This window comes from Semicossyphus pulcher, unplaced genomic scaffold (assembly GCF_022749685.1).
Source record: "Semicossyphus pulcher isolate SPU_LCO1_2020_fin unplaced genomic scaffold, fSemPul1.0.p SCAF_12, whole genome shotgun sequence".
In the NCBI taxonomy this organism is placed as follows: domain Eukaryota; kingdom Metazoa; phylum Chordata; class Actinopteri; order Labriformes; family Labridae; genus Semicossyphus; species Semicossyphus pulcher.
In genome coordinates, this window is record NW_027211626.1 from 29553807 (window position 1) to 29572526 (window position 18720).

An 18720-nucleotide genomic window follows, 5' to 3' on the forward strand; every position below is an offset into this window, starting at 1 on the left:
AAAAGTTTAATGCATGCCACCCATCATTTATCAAACAACCGCTTTAATGCTGGTTTGTATAAATTCTTGAGCTTCTGAAATTCTCAAAGTTGGTGTATCAGAGCACAAAACTGCTATTAGACCAGGGAATATGTGCTGGTCAATAATCACATTTCACATGGAGGCTAAACAGCAGACTGCAGACTGCATGTAAGAGGTAGATGTGGCCACCCATTGGTTTGTAGACTAGAGTCTGCACATGCAGTGGGTTTACACAGATTCATACGACATATTTTCCTTTAGTTTTATGGGCTACAGCTGCATTTAATTGTGCAATCCTAAGTTATATAATCACAATAAAGCTGAACATTAAACATGATCATGTTTCATTTCTTTGGCCTTTAAGAACAATACAATGACAGAATACCTTTGCACTTGTAGCCCTGTTTGATGATTCCCCAGAGCTGCGGGACCAGAAATGTGATGAAGGGAGGGTTGGGTAGTTTGATTTAAAAACAATGACATACCATCAGAAGATAAAGCATGTTTCTAAAGCTGTAAACAAGATACAAGTAGTCACATTTCCTGTAAGTGAAAATGAATAAATAAACTAAGCAAAAGGATAAAGTATGCTAAGTTATTGTGATTAGAATTGAATGATTAGCTCAAGCCAGGCCTGTAAATTTTAACTTAATGTCTGAAAATGTTTAATTAAAAAAATCAAATCAAGACAGCATGAAACATGAAGTGTCAGAATCTTAGAGATACACACAAATCCAGCACAATGTTCACAGAAGGTGGGCTTCAGGTAGGTCATCTCCTGGAAGTCGTGGATGAAACCCGGACCCATCTTACACTGGAGCAGCGGGTTAGCCCGAAGGAAATACGCTATCATCTCATCCTTGCTGATCAATCCATCTCTGAGAGAAAAAGAGGCAGAGAGAGAGAAGACAAAAAGGAGGATGAGCAGAAAGAGAGATTCAACATTTTTCAGCCCTAAGATTAAATAAAATGAACAGTTTAGCAAAGGGGTGTGCTGTTCTCCAAATACATCCTCAAACTGTTTCTTTAGCACGGTTGTTCTGAAACTGTGGTCACGTCTCAGACAAGCTCCACCAGCATCTAACACGAAGACAAGAAGACATCTCCAGCTAAGTGCAGGCAACCACTAGAATTAATTTAGTCCAGTTTAGAATGAAATCTTTTCAGCTATGGACTGAATGACTACAGGCCACAGCCATCGCCCTGATGTCTGTGGTCATGAAAGCCTTTGAAAGTATTTATAAAGGTAAAGTTAAAACATTTCCACATGTAATGTGTGTTCATAAAAATAGGCGAACACAAATATATGTCTTCATCATTTGTCTTGCAGTATGCCCTTAAGTAGACATATTATTAGTTCCCTCTTTCTTTTGGCTGGCTGGTAATGGCCGGGCTTGTCAATTAATCCAGTTCTGCAGGTGTCTTAAGTTTGCTGGGTAACAGTGTCCAGCGTCCAGTGAGAAGTTTGGCGCTGAACCATGAGGAGGATTGAGACCCGACACCAGAGCACCTTTTGTTTTTTTTACCTTGATAACAACAAGGACTAGAACCCTACTATCTCCAGTTTGTTATTTCTTTTGGACTTACCATCAACAATAAACCGTCTACTGTCGCTGCCTGGGCTGGCTGCTTATGGGGAGCTCTCGGCCCACTGCCAGCCAGCCTATTATCTTCTATATGCACTTTGTGTTAGAGAATGCACTTGCCCGAGACACGGCAGGAGCCAAACTCCCAGTCATTCTCGTAACATTCTGATGGTCTGCTTTGGTTTTGGAGGTCACATAAAGGGATCAGTAAAAAGCTTTGCACAGCAGGTTTAACAAACAGAAACTATTTCACATCAAGAAATATCTAATGTTATATAATGTAATAAAAAAACACGTTCATTATTCTTTCATGCAAGTAACACCACAAAATATTTGAAAGTGACCATCCGTACTCAAACCACAGTTTGAAAACCACTGTTACTGTGAGAAGGTTAGACTCAGTTGAAAGATAGTTACCATAGTTAATTATTTTAATCTATTCATAGCTGTTTGTGTTCAGCACTCACTGATCTTTGTCCAAAACGCAGAAGGAGTCCAGGAACGGAAAGTTAGCAGCGATGCTCTCAAAGTCCTCTTGAGAAATATAGCCATCATGGTCATGGTCATAATTCCTGAACACAGACTTCCCGAGGATAACAAACAGATTAATCCAAACATATGCACACGTCTGTCCAACACATAGCTGTTTTTATGATTATTATATTTATGCAGACTGCATGATTTCAAATGGGATGTTGACTACTTACATCCACCAGCTTCCTGATGTGTTTATTAACCACAGAGGGGTCTGGTTTGGTAGTGACACCGGAGGCCCAGTCCAGTGGGGCCAGGGGCTTGTTTGGAGTGGTTGGAGAGGTAGGCTGTGAAGACGGATACAACACACATGTGCATGACTGAGATCAGCAAATTCATTTTACACCCAGAGGGCAGATTTTAAACGCTACAAAGGTTTCCCCAGGACCAAAAAGTCAATGTTTCAACCCTGAATGCTAGATGACGGCACAGGTTTAAATATCTGTTGCATGTCAAAAACAAGTTTTATGGTTCTGTGCTAAAGGCTCTTTATCAGTTTTGTTGTAAGTGTACATACTCTACAAAAAATACAAACCATGTCAGCTGAAACTTACCAATGATTTGGGGTTACGTGGTTCCCTGAGCAATGACAACTCATAAATCTCATCTTCTGTGTAATAAAGGTCTAAAGAGAGCTGAAAATAGAAGGATTGTATTCATAAATTTTTAAAGTAGATTTGCTAAGACATGGGTTAGGGTAAATGCTGGTTAGCAAGAAGCGCAAAAAGTAGTGAAGAGCAGACTGCACTGATATATTAGTGTTGGGAATTCCGGCTCTTTGAAGGGAGCTGGGAACGGAACCGTAAGATCCGAGGTGAGAGAGTGGTCGGACTCGCGAACGTACCTGCGCTCGATTCTCCCGTGTCAAAACACGCATAATTAAAATCCTGCACTTTCAAAATTTAAAAGGAAACAGCAGAATAATGTTGGAACAATTAATCAACGTCATTGATTTGCCAATAATTTATGATACAACTCTGTACGACTCGGAAATGTCAACAAAAAAACTACAGACATGGGGGATGGTTGCACGTGTCCTAGTGTAGCAGAGTTGCAGTTGAAAAATGCTGCCTGTGGTAAGTGGAAATTTGGGCATCACTATAAAAAGAACGGCTCTCACTCTCACCTACGACTCGGTTCCCATCATTCGCACCAAAGAGCCATTTAAAAGAGTCGGATCGTTCTAGACCGTCACAACACTATGATATATACATATAGGCTATTGATTCAATAACAGTAAGTGGTTGATATCACAATGGTAAGATATATAGTGCAAACGAAATTTAATAGTATAAATGAATACCCCAAGATAGAGCACTAACTGTGCAGCAGTAGCGGTATTAGTATAAAATGTGTAGTGCTGCTGTAAGCCTTCATTAAATGTAATGGGTCATTAATATTTATAGTCATTATATTTTATAGCAATATTTTGGAAGGAACAAAGCTCTGTGAAAAACTGATTCAGTCTGAATATTTAGTACTGAGACTGCATTTGATCTGCCTTCTAATCCTATTTAAAGTCTACTGCTTCTTACTTAAGATTTTCATGTTTTTCTGCTTAAATGTATCCTTACTAGAGCCCTGCTAATCTCAGCATCTAATGTGTACTGTACCAAACATTTGAAAAAAAGGCTTTGATGAATTGTAATTATGATGAATAAAAGAGGAACCATAAACAGCACAAACAAAAAGAAATAGGACATAGAAAATATCATTTTTAAAACATTTTCCAAAATACATTAAAGTGCACACTTTCTTAACTATCCATTTCAGACTGATCCTTCCATTAAACCTTCCGTCTTAAACATATAACCTGCTGGTTGGTAATGCCTCACCGTTAACAGGTAGATGAGGTCCATGTTGGGCTCCACTTGGGCCACTGCACTCTGCAACGACACCAACTCATTGAAGGTCATGTAGAGCTGATGCATCTTTACGAGGTTCACCTTATTACTGTCATCGACCCAGTCAGGAAAGACGACATGCACTGCAATAAGGTCCTTGAGGTGCACACCCAGGATGGGGATTTTGAAGCCCTGGCATTCGTTGAAGGCTTTCCGGTAGCAAGAGTAGTTGTTGTTGGAAGAGACCAGCTCTGTCATCTCACTCCAGATCTGAAGCAGGAAGTGGAACATTTGAAGGTGGGTCATTATAGCCAATGACTGAGTGACAACAGAGCAGTTCTCACCCAGGGCAGAGCAAGATGAACGCATTTAAAAGTTACAGTATACAGTATTTTTGTCTGTTAAGATAGTCACTGTGCCGGACCACTCAAAGCTTTGCATCTCTTACTACCTGAGTGATATCATGTGGAAGGATGTGCCATGGAGAGACTTCTGGGAATTAATGAAAACAAACTGTGGTCTGATGCCGGTGTAAGGTACTGGCTGCCTTGGTTTAGAAAAAGTTTAAAAAATGATCAATAAACGTTTGTTTTACAGTTCCACCTTTCAACACACCAACATTAAAATAAGCTTCACCATGTTTACTGTTGTACACGTAATTGCTCTGACCTCCATCTGCCTCTTACTGATATTGTGTAGCCTGAACACTGCATAATTGGTACTTAAAGTTTGTAGAAAAATTACTTTTAGTTGGAAGCAAGTCAGGAAAGAGGAGGGGCTAACCCCGTTGCTATGGATGGCACCACGTTTCATGGGTGACCTTCCTCACTATGTTTTCAAGTTGGACTGCCTCTAGCTCCTCTCAGACTCAGGACCTCCTCTGAACACTTAAGCCTTTGCAAATTACTCTAAGTAAATTGCGTAGTTTTCAATCTAGGAATAAAGCAAAGCTCTATCTTATTTTTAGACTATGAAATAATTTTTGCAAAGTCTAACATGAAGTGCAACATGAACATACTGATCTTGTAGATTAAAGCAGAAAAGATCTGGCTGAACTGATCTGAGATGTTTGATGTTTTGATACAACTACAGCTGCTGTTCTTTTCAAAAGAAAATACAATGTTCTAAAAGCCCCCCCCCACAACGTGTTGCTGAGCATCACTGGCATTAATCTGTGACAGTTGTTGCTTCATTGAGAAACACGCCATCTTATCCTTTCAATTTTGTTGTTTAAGTTATTTCATTAATAAACCTCATTACAACGAAAACATACTCAAGATCATGACAAAAGGTTTGTAACCAAACAACAAAATCTAGTTGGTCTACAAAAACATGACCACAGGATATCCTATAGTGATGTGCGAGTCATGAGTCAATCGTTTGAAACGAACGACTCTTTTACTGACTCAGGAGTGACGAGTCCCCATCTCCACTAATTACCAGCTACTAGCCACTGCAAACTGCAAACTGCAAATTTTAGGCGAGACCATCGTATAAGCCTGGCTCTGTGAGAAAAACAACCTCTTTGGCGCAACCCACAGTCTGCTGCCCGGGGCTCACTCCCTGCCCTGAGCTGAAGGTCTGACTCAAGTTACACGATTCACTCGCTGAATCACTCACTGAATCACTCATTCACTCACTCACTCACTCACTCACTCAGTACCTGCTCTCCCAACACGCCAACAACACAACTCAAGTTGACAGCTCTGAAACCGGTTGAGTGCTTCAAGCCCCCGGGAACAGCACCGAGCTTTAGACAATATTACACAGTGGTCAAACTGTGTAATTACAACTTCCTGGTCCAACATTGCACAAAAAGCACTGTTCCTGCACACAATCATGGGAAAACGAGCGTCACAAACCCCGCGAAAAGACTCGCTTTACTATTAGAAATTGATCAATTAGGTCCAAAAATAATCAGAAACTCTAGAAGAGCTGCACTATTTTATTTAGTCTGCATTAATGTTAACAGAGAGCTAAACCGGAAGTTAGCCAGATTGGGCGACGAAAGTCTCTAGTGCGCATGCTCTATGGGTGCTTGGGCCTGAGGGGATTTAATCTCTTGGTTTACTGACTGGCGTGACTCGAAAACCCAACTCTCTTTAGTGAGTGACTCATACAAAGTCAAGTTTGTGAAAAGAGTCGAACCTTTGGCTTACCTTCACAACTTCTGGAGCCAAATAAGAGTGAGTCTCCTTAAGTCGACAAATGGAGCTGTGACTCAGTCCCCCCACCACCGCCATCAGAGTGTTGAAGTTCTGCAGCTGCAGAAGTTTCTGATAACAGAGATTGACATGTTGAAAATATTTATATGTTTTATTTTTGCTTTTAATCAATTCAGACAAATTCTTTCTTTGCAAAAGAATCCTGTTAATTGTTTATTCCCCCAGTAGTTTATTGTGGAATTAGTGCACCTCCACTGAATTCATGACAATATCTTCTATAAGAAAAATACATCATTCAAATAATAGGGCATAAAATAAACTTCAAATTTACATTAATGAAAGCAACCATGAGACAATTTGTACTTTATATTTCCCTACATGTATTTTCCAGATTCAGGGTCCTTTTTAAACAAACTATAGCACACTGTCTAAAGTACATGGCGCATGTCCCGCATGTGTGGGGTGTGTCTAATCTGGGAGCAAAGTAAGGCACAAGCAGCAATACAGTTGTAAAAACTCTCATAACTGTTACTAGGAGGCTTCCTGCTGCCTCAAGACAGCTATTGGCCATCAATGTGCGCACAGATGGGTGCAAGAACATTGTCATTAAAAATACAACTGCAACCACCGGGAACTAGTAATGAGAGTTACATTGCACTTTGCAACACTTTGTGCCAGCTGTAGGACAAGGTCCAGGGTCACTGTTTACTGGATAGAGTGAACCCAGTATTTTGTGATCAAAATCAGGATCGCTAAGTGTCATAAGGACACTGATTCATTCCTTTCTGTATTGATTGAGCAGTAATGGAGAACAACTGTGAACAACTTAAGACGAAAATGTCCAACACAACTGCAAACATCTACAGACCTTCCATAAATATTTATGAGACAGCTTTTCTAATGGAAGGGAAACTCAAGTGCACTTACTCATGTTTGTAAATGGACACATCATTATCATTATCAGACTTAACATTTACGAAATATAAACAAAAAAATGACTGTTTCTGATTATATAAACTATCATCATAAGATTAAAAGGCTTGGATATGAACGTGACAAGAGCTACTTCAAATAAAAGGTCTATCTTGCCATGTGAGATGCTGTCCATAAAAACAAAGCGGTGGCTAATTAAGTGAAGATAAAGGGTTGTGTTCTCGATTGCACTTATGACTATAAATATATGAGAGTGGTCTTTGATGATATACTGGATTGGATCACATTTAAAATCAGTAAGACCATAGCTGTTGAATAGGCACAGATTCAACAACAGGTCTCTGATTAAAATTGGTCATATTGTTTAAAGTCTTAAAAAATGTTGTCTTTCTGCTTTAGTTCAAAACATACACCACAAATATTCCATCAATGGTATTTCATGTTATATTTGCACTGAGTTTATGTAATTTACTCAAAGATACCTTTGCAAAAAAGCAAAGATGACTAAATTCAATTTCAAAAATTAATTTGTTAATTAAAGCTGCAATCAGCATTAAATGGACCCTCTAACATTTTGCATAATTGGGGTACTGGCACCCATGGTGCAGCTACCATTTTCATTTTCATCCCCATCAGACACTCAGTGAAACTCTGCATTGAGATTATGTATATCAAATCTTCAGTCAAAACAACATTGATGATCAACAAATAAAGAGTACTGTTTGTCACACAGGGCCTATTTTCTCTTGCCAGTAGGTGGTGATATTATTTTGACTGAATATTTGCTTGTATGTATATCTTCAGGTTGGGACTCCGAAACATGAAGTTTGGGGCAGATCGGACACTGTTTATTTGCATAGCAACAATTTTGTCCTTCATTGCGAAACATCCTTATTTGCTATGCAGCCATGTCCATGCTGTTGGACAAATTATCAAAATGTGAACAACTTCTCGTTGTTAAAGCTCCTGTGAGGAACTTTTGGTTTGTGTTGGTTTGGCGCCCCCTGTGGACAAAGTCGTACCTACTTATCTCTTTGCTGATATTGTCCTGTACATGCTTAAGTGGTGGTTTTTAACAAAAAATCTCATCCTGCTTTCTTTAACAGTATCACTTTAAATTTTTGCCCTGGAAAATGTAAACAAAGTCAGCGTGCAGTTAATCACTTTGTCTTTGTCGCTGACGGTCTGGTTTGCTTCAGAATTAATTTCAGTCTGTTTCATAACAGCGAAAAATTAATCACAGGAGCTTTAAGGTATTTTTTATACACGCTGACAAGACTTGAAGTGAATTAGATCAACATCCTAGCAGGAGTTTGTTTAAAGTATGACCCTGAATCTCCCTAAACTCTCTGCTGGCAGCAGGGCCTTGCATGCATGTTTTAAACAGTGTTGGACAAAGAGAATAAGTTCTATGTTTTGTGGAAAACATTGCAGATGGAAATGCTCTGTAGATTACTGATGTGCTTCTACTTGTCTTACCTGAGCCACATGGATGAATTTGGTTATAACGTCTGCACGGGTCTGAGGTGTTAGTTTGCTGAGCACCATAAGCTGGACCCACTGCGACACACCGTTGAACAGAGCAATAGAGCGCTCCAGAGTCGGGTTGTCCACCAGGCAGCCGTGGATCACATAGCTCTGGTAATCAGTAAACTGGTGAAAAAAGGAAAAGCAGATCAGATATGCAATAAACAGTCTATTTTGAATCTTGTCTTCAGGGGCCTATAAGGTCCTAAAGCCTGTACTGATTATTACACCTGTCAACAAAAAGATTTCTTGTTGGCTTAAGAGACCAATGTTTCTGAGGACGACTGTATACGACAAACTGTTATTGCTCAGAGAACTGGGAATGTGGCCTGATGGTGCTTGGAGACGATCAAGCATACACATCAAATTGACTTTCAGATTCTTAATTGTATTTCTTTAATCCTTTTTTTTTTTTTTTCAGTATTTTTCAAGTTAAACTCTGGCCATGTTTTGGAACAAGTGAGTACTTATGGGAACTAAAGCAGTCACCATATCATATTTCAAGGACAAGCACACACATAGCTCATGGTTTTATCAAAATTCCCAAAACACCATGACTTTGATCTTTTTGCTGGTGTTGTTACCAAGTAACCACCTGGCCAGTGAAAGCAAGATAGTTCCCTTAAAGGCCAGCGGGCTTCACATCAAAGCTCTGCGGCAGATGTTCAGCTTCCCAACATCAAGAACATTTTCATCAGTGTTCTTCACTATTCCCCCAATTCAGTGATTGTAAAACTCAATGAAAAGAGATCATAACTATATGTCATATATATATGTTATGTCACACCAGACCAAGAGAGGAAAACCCCAGAGGGACCTGAATCAAACAAGGATTTGTTTCTGTTAAATTCAAACTTTAAGAGGAAGCATGTGCCTTTTCCTCTTTCAAATGGTAGGCTGCTTTGTCTTGCTTTAAAGTCTTGCTTTCAAATGTCAGGATTGATAAACCAAATATGGAACCATAACAATTTTTATTCTTCTTTAGGTTTTCTCTTCAATGTATCAATGACATCATTGATGTCTAACCAGTAGGACTATTACAGTAGTAACTTATATTAGCCTATATTCAACACCTACTGCAAAAACAATTAACTTTCACTGAATTTTGTGAAAATGATCGGCTCTGTGTGGCTCTGTGCAGCTTGCATAAGCATGCTAACATTGTGTTTAGCAGTTAATGTTTTCAGTGTGTTTTTTAGTTATTATGTTAGCTTGCTCGCATGTTCATGAACTCTATACACAAAGTAGTATAGGTAGACAGGTATTTGTTTATTCAACAAAATATTGACCATGCTGATGAAGCCAGTTGGAATCACACAGGCGTCATTTTCTTTTTGGTTGTATGTCATTTGTCATTATGTCTTGGTTTACTTTTAGATAGTGTTGGTGTTTTTAGTTATGTATTGCTTGAAGTGAATCCTTTTTTATCTTAACTTATCATTATAAATCAGCTGATGGCCAAAATTAGTACAGTTTTGCTTTAAGTCAAAGTGGTCAAAGTCAAATGGATCCCCTGGTGGCCGTGAAAGTATGTAAAAAATGTCATACTGTCCATCATATAGTTGCTGAACTATTTTTGTGATGGACAAACCAACTGAAGGACTTAGCACCCCTTGAGCCCCATAGCTAGAGTGGAAAAAATTAAAATGAATGGACCAATGGGAGCTGCTTGTTGACATACCGATATCCTCCGGATGGACTTGAACTCAAGGAAGGTGAGATGCTCGGCCAGCTCCATGGGCTCCAGGTGGTCAAACAGCAGCGAGGCCTTGCCTTTCTTAGCCTGCTTTTTCCGCTGAGTCAACTTACGCATCCAGTCATACGACGGACTGCAAGGAAACAATCTATTAATCAATCTAGGAACTTATGGTATACTTTTGGAAATGTGATCCAGAGATATAAATTATAAAAAATGTTTAGCTAACAGACAAAAAGCTCAAGGATCATCACTATTTTCCTACAAGGTTATGGATATGAAGGTTTTCAGTTCTGTTGGTCCTAGGACAGCTGTAAAACCAAAAATAAGTGTGCTTATTGGGTTTTGTTTTACTTTAGGGTGATGACAACATTTTTAGCATATAAATTGCTTTCCAATATACAGCCGTTTGCTAATACTATTTGGTCAACAGATCCTATAATAAGTGTGTCTGTATGAGCCGCTGTCTTACATAGTGGAGATGTCGAGGAATTTGAAATGCTCTTCACAGCTGAGCTGGGCAGCCACATCTCTGAACTCTTCTGTTATCCGGATCAGACCCAAATCCAGGTTGAACTCTGCAGGGAATGTAACAATCCAGTACCTGAAAAGATGGTGACACAATGAACCTGTGTCAGAATGGAAAACATCTCAAGCACCCTAGAACTTTCCTTAGAACCAAAGAATGACCCTTGTGAACTTGTTCAATGTGACTCATGTCCTTGTATTGTGGTGAGTTTGTGCTGGAAGTTCATTACAACTTTTCCACATTTGGAATTGAGGGATGTTCCTACCCTTGGACCCCGCTGTAGAGCAGAGTTTTCTATAAAAAACAGTGTTAGTGAATGGCTTGAATCGACATAAAAACAACAATAATTCAATGTTGATTATCAAATTTACACAACACAAGCAAGAGCGTTGTGAGGACAATTAACTACTGCCTCTGGTTTCTATGGTCTATGGATGGGATGAATGCATATGAAGCAACTTACCTCATTAAATAACAAATCTTCAGCCTGGTTCTCTCAGAGTTGTCACCTTTGCAGTCACGGTACGTGGGGGTAAGTTAAGAAACTTTTGACAAAATAATATACTTTACTTTTTGATACATACATACATATTTCGTACCAAAAGAAATAAGAAATAATAAGAGTTAAAGGATTATTTTGCTGCTTTCTGTGGCTGACAAACAAGCTAGCCTAACCTAAATAATTTCAGTAATTTATAAACTACAAGCTAATGAGCACTCTGCACTTTATCCTCTCTGTCAACATCACTTCAGCTGTGGCTATTGCTAATATGATATGGCTTTTATGGCAGTTCTCATTTCATGTATCTACTATCTCTTACAGAGAGAAAGTTATGTCAGAGAATGATATTGATTAATTGCTGTCAGGATTTAATGAGAATTTCCAAAAATATAACTTCCAGAATAAATTGCCACTTTATAGAGACTAGTTTGTTTAAAGCATACTGAAGCCTTTACATTCACAAGTACAGATAATTTAGTTGACTAAGCAGCTTTTGGACTGTGAGAGGATTTAGATCACATAGGTAACATTCACACAGACTAAGGAAGAAGAAGAAACCTGTCGGACCTCATTCGGTTCCATTAGGTCTGCAGGGTCATCAGCCGGGAAACTGGCCTCCTATACCAGTTCATCTTCCAGCAGGGGGGCAGAGGCTTATTTGGGACATTTCCTCGCCACTCCCTCCAGCTGCCTTTACAGGGGTGTTAGCCCCCAAAGCCAGTAGCTGACTTTCTCTGCCTCTTCTCCTAGCTCCTTCACCAATTTATGCAGGTTTTACCTTGTCATGCCAACACCACAGAGCAGTGAGACAGCTGCACTGCTGACAAAGCCCCTGCATCCAACCTCCATGGGGTAAACCCTCGGCTTTCCAGCCAGCGTCTTGGCACTCTGCTGCCAGTTCGAATCAGTATTTCAGATGTTTCTTTTGTGGGCTGCTGTCATGCCCTCTTTCCAAGCTCGATGATGAGGACCCATTTTTCCACAGCAGACCACATGACAATGTCTGGCCAGAGAGTGGTTGTCGTGATCTCTCTCTGGAAGACCAGCTGCTTAATGAGGTCCACCAACATCTGCCATTCTTTGCTGGGTCTCAGTATGGTGTTGATCTTGCATCCTGATAGGATGTGCTGGAGAATTGCCTAGATGTTGCTACACAGTGGGCAGCAAACTTAACTTCCAAACCATTGCGTGAGATTCCTGGAGCATGGGAGGGTGTCGTAGGCTGCTCTTAACAGAAAGCTGAGTCTGGCTTGTGGCGTCCTACAGATGTCTGCCCAGTTGATGGGCTTATTCACAGTAGCGTCCCATCCAGGCTCCTTGATGTCCCTGGGACACCTGCGGCCTATATTTGGAAGCGCTCCTGCTCTAGCCTGGTGACTTTGTCCACCGACTTTAGCTGTTTCTTGTTGGCTTTGGACCAGAACTGTTGCGGTGCTCCCCAGTCTATCCCTGTGCAACAGATCTGGACTGACCCATCACCTCTCTGTGTCACCAACTGGATATAGCATGGTCTACCTCAACCTTTTCGGATAGGGACTTGCACAATCCTTATTAGTTGGTCAGAGGAGTCCTTCAGCTCTAGAACAAGGCGTGCCTTCTCTGGCTTGTACCCTAGACTGAAGGATTTTATAGAGAGCTCCAGCATGTTCAAGCCAAAGAGGCCAGAAAGCAGCGAGAGCAAGCCCAACCAATTCTGCATGTAGTGTTAATTAGAAAAGCCTTATCTCCAAGATTGTCCTACCCAGTAGAATAACAGCAGCAGTGTCCAAAAGACATATTTTTATGCTTAAGGGACAAAGTCTTGTAGCGGCTGTAGGTTTTATGATGGAAGCAAAGGAGAAAGTCAACTGATAATTATGTTGTTATCATTATTGAGTGACAAAGTTATCTTTAGAGTTAAAACATCTGACATTGACGGGGGAGACTTCTGCTCATTTATTTTTCCAGCAGACAATAAACATTGTTATTCAGGCAAACTGCACCACCCACTGACAATAATCAATAATAGTGCAAGCTCACTTCCCAATTTAACTAGACATCTACGGCTGGCTCCCTTTGTCTTGGTTCTAACTCTTAATTTTCCTCGCATTTTCCATCACAAACGAAAGTTTGTGATGGAAAATGCGTCACTAGCTGAGCGCCACTCTGCGAATGTCGCCACAGACACCCAGTCTGTAATAATACTATATACTGCAAATGCAAAGGCTTTGTGTTAACTTATTCAGTGATAGATAGTGACTTAAAAGACATTTATTTGAATAAAAAAGTTTGAGATTTTTACTTTAAGTTGAGGAAAAAGAGATTTTCAGCATCTGTCAGCACAACTGACCATTTACACAGCAGCTCCAAGGATACTGATCTAGGACCACATCAATACTATAAACCTCAAGGGAAGGTTGATTTTTTTTGGCTGTGTCATGTCCCGTCATTTTCCTTTAGTTAAGTTACCATTTTTGTCTCGTTCTTTCATGTTTTGTCATTTCCTGTTTTATTTTGAAAGTAACCCTGTTCCCTCTTGTTTCAGATCACTTTACTTCCTGCCCCTGTGTTTCTCGCGTCTGGTGATTGTCTGGCCCCTCCCTAATTGGTTTCACCTGTCATTCCCTTCCTCATGTTTAAATTGTGGCGTCTCCCTTTGTTCTGTGCCAGTTCGTACTTGTCTTCATGTCAGTCGTCCCAGCAATTCCCTTGATCCATGTTCCATGTTCTTGTTCATGTTCCAAGTCAGGTCGGTGAGAGTTCTAGATTAGATAGACTATTTTTGTTTCTGTGTTTTTGCCAGTTTTGAGATTTTCTTTGTTTATTTATTTAGTCTAGATATCCTCTTTTGAGTGATTTTCGTTTCTTTATTAGATTAGGTATTTTGTTTCTAGGTTAGAGTTTTCCTCTTTTTAGAGTGATTTTCATTTCGTTATTAGATTTAGGTTTTCTTTGTTCTTGTTTAGAGTTTCCTCTCTTTAGAGTGATTTTCATTTCTTTATTAGATTAGGTATCTTGTGTTTTCTATGAATTTATGGTAAATAAATATTTATTATTTATTTGGATTCCTAGTCTGTTGTTGTGCTTTTGGGTTCACATTTGTCAATGCAGATCGTTACAGACTGCACACTTTTAAATAAAACTTTTAAATTTGCTTACTGGTTTTGCACGATATTGGGAAAAAAACAACATTGTCATATCCTTTTTTCTGCAATTATTACAGCAATGTGAAACAATGCACAAAAAGATGACAATAAAAAATCATAGCTTATATTATTCCATCGTTATTTTAGACTTAGTCTATTTTCTTTGAACAAAACAAAACCCACCTCCTACTTTAACCACACTTGGTTCAGCCCTCTGCCAGACACCTGTATGAAAAGTTAGTGAGAAAACAGGTGGACAGAGTGCAGGTGGAAGACACATTAAATACAATTTACAAATGGAAATGGGGGGTCGCAGTTGTTTTACTTATGACATCAACCAAACAATATTGAGAGGTATGTTTAATTTGGGTGACAAGCCCTTTGTAAGACGCCTATTGAACTGAAAGCTCACCATCTACTACTACCTGTCGACTCACACAACACTACACAGTATGCCCTGCAGGTGTAGGCACTACAGGAAATATATCCCTGTACATCAACTTTGCTTTTGGTCCACATATGTACACACAGTCATAACCAGCACGCTGTTAATGGGAATATACCCACTGTGGAGCATAACTGAAAGCTTGCCTTGATTATCCAGGTGACCCACTCTGTGACAGCAGCTTTGCCTGTTCGATTACAGTTTACAGTCAGGTGACACACAGCCTTTGCAGCTCTGCTGAGCTGCAATAATGAGATCACATGGACTTTTCTTTTAGAATAGTCATGGAAAACAAGTTTCCCTTTTGCAACCAGCAACGAAAAAGTAACTATCTAACTAACTAGCATTACAAGTTTAATTTCATTTGTTTGACATTACATGTCCTGTGATGTCACTATTGCAAATGTGCGCACCGCAATGGCGATTTTTAAGCGATATATCATGCAGCCCTAACCCCTACCCCAGCCTTAGGGGGACTGATTTGAATTCCTTTTGGAAGATAAAAGATTTAGATTGGAATTTTGATAAGGTAAGAAATAATGTATCTCTCTTTATATTGTGGTATAAAGTATATCTCTTTACAATTACAATAAGCCAGCAGTATTTCAACAATAGTTAAAGCATTGTGTTAATGTGTGTGTGCTGTAGTTCCTGTAGGCTTTCTGTCAAACAGGATATATCATCAGTAGCTTTCCCGCCAGTTCTGAGGATGTAACATACCAGCGATGCATCATCAGGAGGCTGCGAGGAAGCAGGTTGGCCTGCAACTGCCCATTGTCATCTGTGAAAAGAAATGGGTCACAACAAGTTACCAAATTTAAACTGTAGGTTACTGTAGAGTTCTTTTAAAGAATCTTTCTCTGATATTTTCAATTTTTCCTGTCACAATGAAAAGTTTTAATCAAAAATGAATGTAACCTACAAAGAAGTACAGTGTGTGTATCCAAACCTTGATATATCTTCTGCCTCTTTGCCATAGAGCTCTATTGTTGTCTTACAAACAGCTGCGCAACATAGTCCCCAAAAATGCCCAATTTCCTCTTCTTTGAGTATCATTGCTAAAAACTGCAATGTCCTTATAGCCTCATTAAAAGTATACATACATATTAAGTATACTAAACCATGCTTAATTGATATCATCATTAGTAATCATTGTCTCATTCTTCAGTTGAATATCTATTTGTGAGATGTGAAAGCTGAAATAATGTGTTTTAACTGTCAGGGCTGGATTAACCCGCCGACAGGCCGCAGGGCAAAGCATAAACTTTTATTTCATGAATTTATCAATGCAATAAATATATTCTGTAAAAGTAGATTTCTCTACAAGACATGAAGCCCCTAGAGGCCACTTCCATGTCACTTCATATGAATCGTTTAATTAAATGACCACAAACTAATTGCCACACATTGGGGCCCCAGATTGTCTGGGTCCCAATCTATGCTGGCTTTGTTAGGTAGATAATCCAGCCTCAATTGCTTTTCAATCACATGTGTCACTTACCAAACGCATGAATGCATTCATTTAAGAGAGCATCAAGCGATGCTGCCTTTCCCAATGTGGATGATCCCATATTCAAGGACAGAGGTCAACACTTCCTGCTCACGGCTCTGGACCATTCAGGGTTTTCCTGGGAGGAGGACAGAGAGTCAGCAGTCAGAGAATATTCATATATAATAAGAGGTCAAAAATATTATAGTGAAAATAAATGCTGAATGCTAGTTTTGTAATCATGTGAGGTCAAGTTAGTCTGTTAGTCAAATCCCACTCACTGATAGGCATGTTATGTACTTAAACCTCAAAGCAATGATAATCAGTATGACATTTCTATATAAAAAAGAAAGGGAGGCAGTCTTTAGCAATATTATTATTCACATGCACAACTATTAAGATATTGAGGCTTTATGGGGACAGAAGCTAAATCAATTGAAAACAATATCCACAGGAGCAGAGGCTTTGTAATTTGGGACACCACGACATCACTGAACACTGTTTACAAATGTCCCAGTGCACAGGTATAGAACTGTATGTAAAACTTACGCCACTCCTAATGATAATAAGACAATAACAGTAAAGACTTTACAAAGCAATATGCTTGCCAGAAAGACATTTAAAATAATTTATGAATCTCCTTTTGTCCTTCTTTTGTACTTTAGTTACTCTTGATGGTAGAACCAAAAAAAGGTAGCAGGCGCAAACCCTTACCCGAAACATTCTGAACAAAATACTGAGAGCAATACGAGTTATATCCTTTACGAAGTATTACCTTTATATAAAACACCATATTTATTGTCTAACATGTTATTTAAAGGTATAATCTCGAAGATTTTCATTTAAATAAATCTATCTATCGCCGAATGAGGTAACACAATGGTGATTGAGCCTATGGCCAACTGATGAAAGCCTTTGCATTTGCAGTATAACAGACTGGGTGTCTGTGGCGACATTTGCGGTAAAAATCCTAAGCGTCCAGTTAGTGACACATTTTTCATCACCCAGCAGTGGTTGGTCTGCCAGAGAGGGTAGGCAGAGCTAAGCGGCTGCTTTTCCGGTCTCTGCAAGTGTTGCAAGTAAACAGTAATCTGCTATGGCTGAACAAACAAAGAAAAGATCGATGACTACAGATACAACTTCAAAAATAAGTGAAAATTCAAAGAAAAAGAAAATTTGACGCTCAGATAAAGGCAAACAGTCTAAAAAGGACTGTCAGTGAGGAAAATCAAGAGTTACAAACGTAACTAAGGGAGCCAGACGTCCGGTTATCTGACGTGTGCTCCGGCAACTGCCTTTTATCGCCAGATGGTGCCGCCATATAGAACGAAACTGAGACCTTCGAGCTTATCAGTTTAAGGGGGCTTTCACATTAGGGACCCGGGCCCAGATACAAGTACACTTGACCCCAAAGTCCAGTTTGTTTGATTAGTGTGAACCCTGTGTACCGTACTCAAGCATGGTTCATTGATCCGTTCCCGGGTCCACTAGAAAAGGTGGTCTTGAGTACGGTTGATGTGTACTCGGGTACGGTACACATCAATGTTTAAATGCAGTGAACTGCCATTGAATAAATTACAGTTAACCAACACTACTGTTATTGATGATGTTAAAGGATGATTGTTCATAATGTTTCAACTATTGCAAAAAGTACTCAGAGGTCAGTGACTGAACGAGGGAATAATTTTCAACATAGCAAAAGGCTGCATCAAATCCAAAAGTATTTTTCTAATAATTCAAGTAAAATAACACAAAGTCCTTTGCCTCTAGGACAGTCCATTTCTCTCTCATGCCTAATCATACAAACAGACTCTACTGTGCAGTTTCTTCTGGCCATAAGTGACAGAGTGTCGGTTAGATTTCTATTCATGTTGCTGATGTGTCTATCCATAACGTGATATTTTGACCCCTAACAGGACATCGTTATGTTCATGTTATACGCTTGGTGATGATACTTTGACCCAAAACAGTAACTATTCCATAATCCACAATGATATTTGTACACATGCCAGGAATATTTGTAACCACAATAATAATCATTATACTATAGAAACGTTCCATATACATGAGTTTACATTTTAACATGAATTGACATTACCAAAGTTTAAAATCCCTACACATATTATGTAAAATATTTATTTGGAGCTCTCTGCAAACTATACGAGTACTGTTGGCCACATGGGAGCAGCTGAACTGTAAAGCTGAAACTGTAAAATAATACTGAAATGTTACAATCTCATAAAGTACAGCACATACACATATACTGCTATATACAGCTGAATAGGTAACCTGAGCTAAATCAATTAAGCCAAATGTCCGTATAT

The 18720-nt window shown here is 39.3% G+C and overlaps 1 protein-coding gene across 2 annotated transcripts in view; it reads right to left on the minus strand.

Moving 5' to 3' along the window:
* rasgrp3 (RAS guanyl releasing protein 3 (calcium and DAG-regulated)) overlaps positions 1-18720 on the minus strand; it is a 32703-nt gene that overhangs the window by 2899 nt on the left and 11084 nt on the right. The window contains exons 2-14 of one of the 2 annotated variants that reach the window (XM_069658986.1): positions 16409-16535; positions 15586-15688; positions 11299-11361; positions 10779-10910; positions 10292-10439; positions 8563-8736; positions 6145-6261; positions 3977-4255; positions 2696-2776; positions 2315-2428; positions 2075-2190; positions 752-899; positions 407-443 (exon numbers count right to left, since the gene is read on the minus strand). In XM_069658986.1, the coding sequence (XP_069515087.1) occupies positions 407-443; positions 752-899; positions 2075-2190; positions 2315-2428; positions 2696-2776; positions 3977-4255; positions 6145-6261; positions 8563-8736; positions 10292-10439; positions 10779-10910; positions 11299-11361; positions 15586-15688; positions 16409-16478 (1582 nt within the window). In that variant the 5' untranslated portion in view covers positions 16479-16535. Of the gene's footprint in view, positions 1-406; positions 444-751; positions 900-2074; positions 2191-2314; positions 2429-2695; positions 2777-3976; positions 4256-6144; positions 6262-8562; positions 8737-10291; positions 10440-10778; positions 10911-11298; positions 11416-15585; positions 15689-16408; positions 16536-18720 lie in introns of those variants that run through there. The other variant, XM_069658985.1, reaches the window with a different exon arrangement.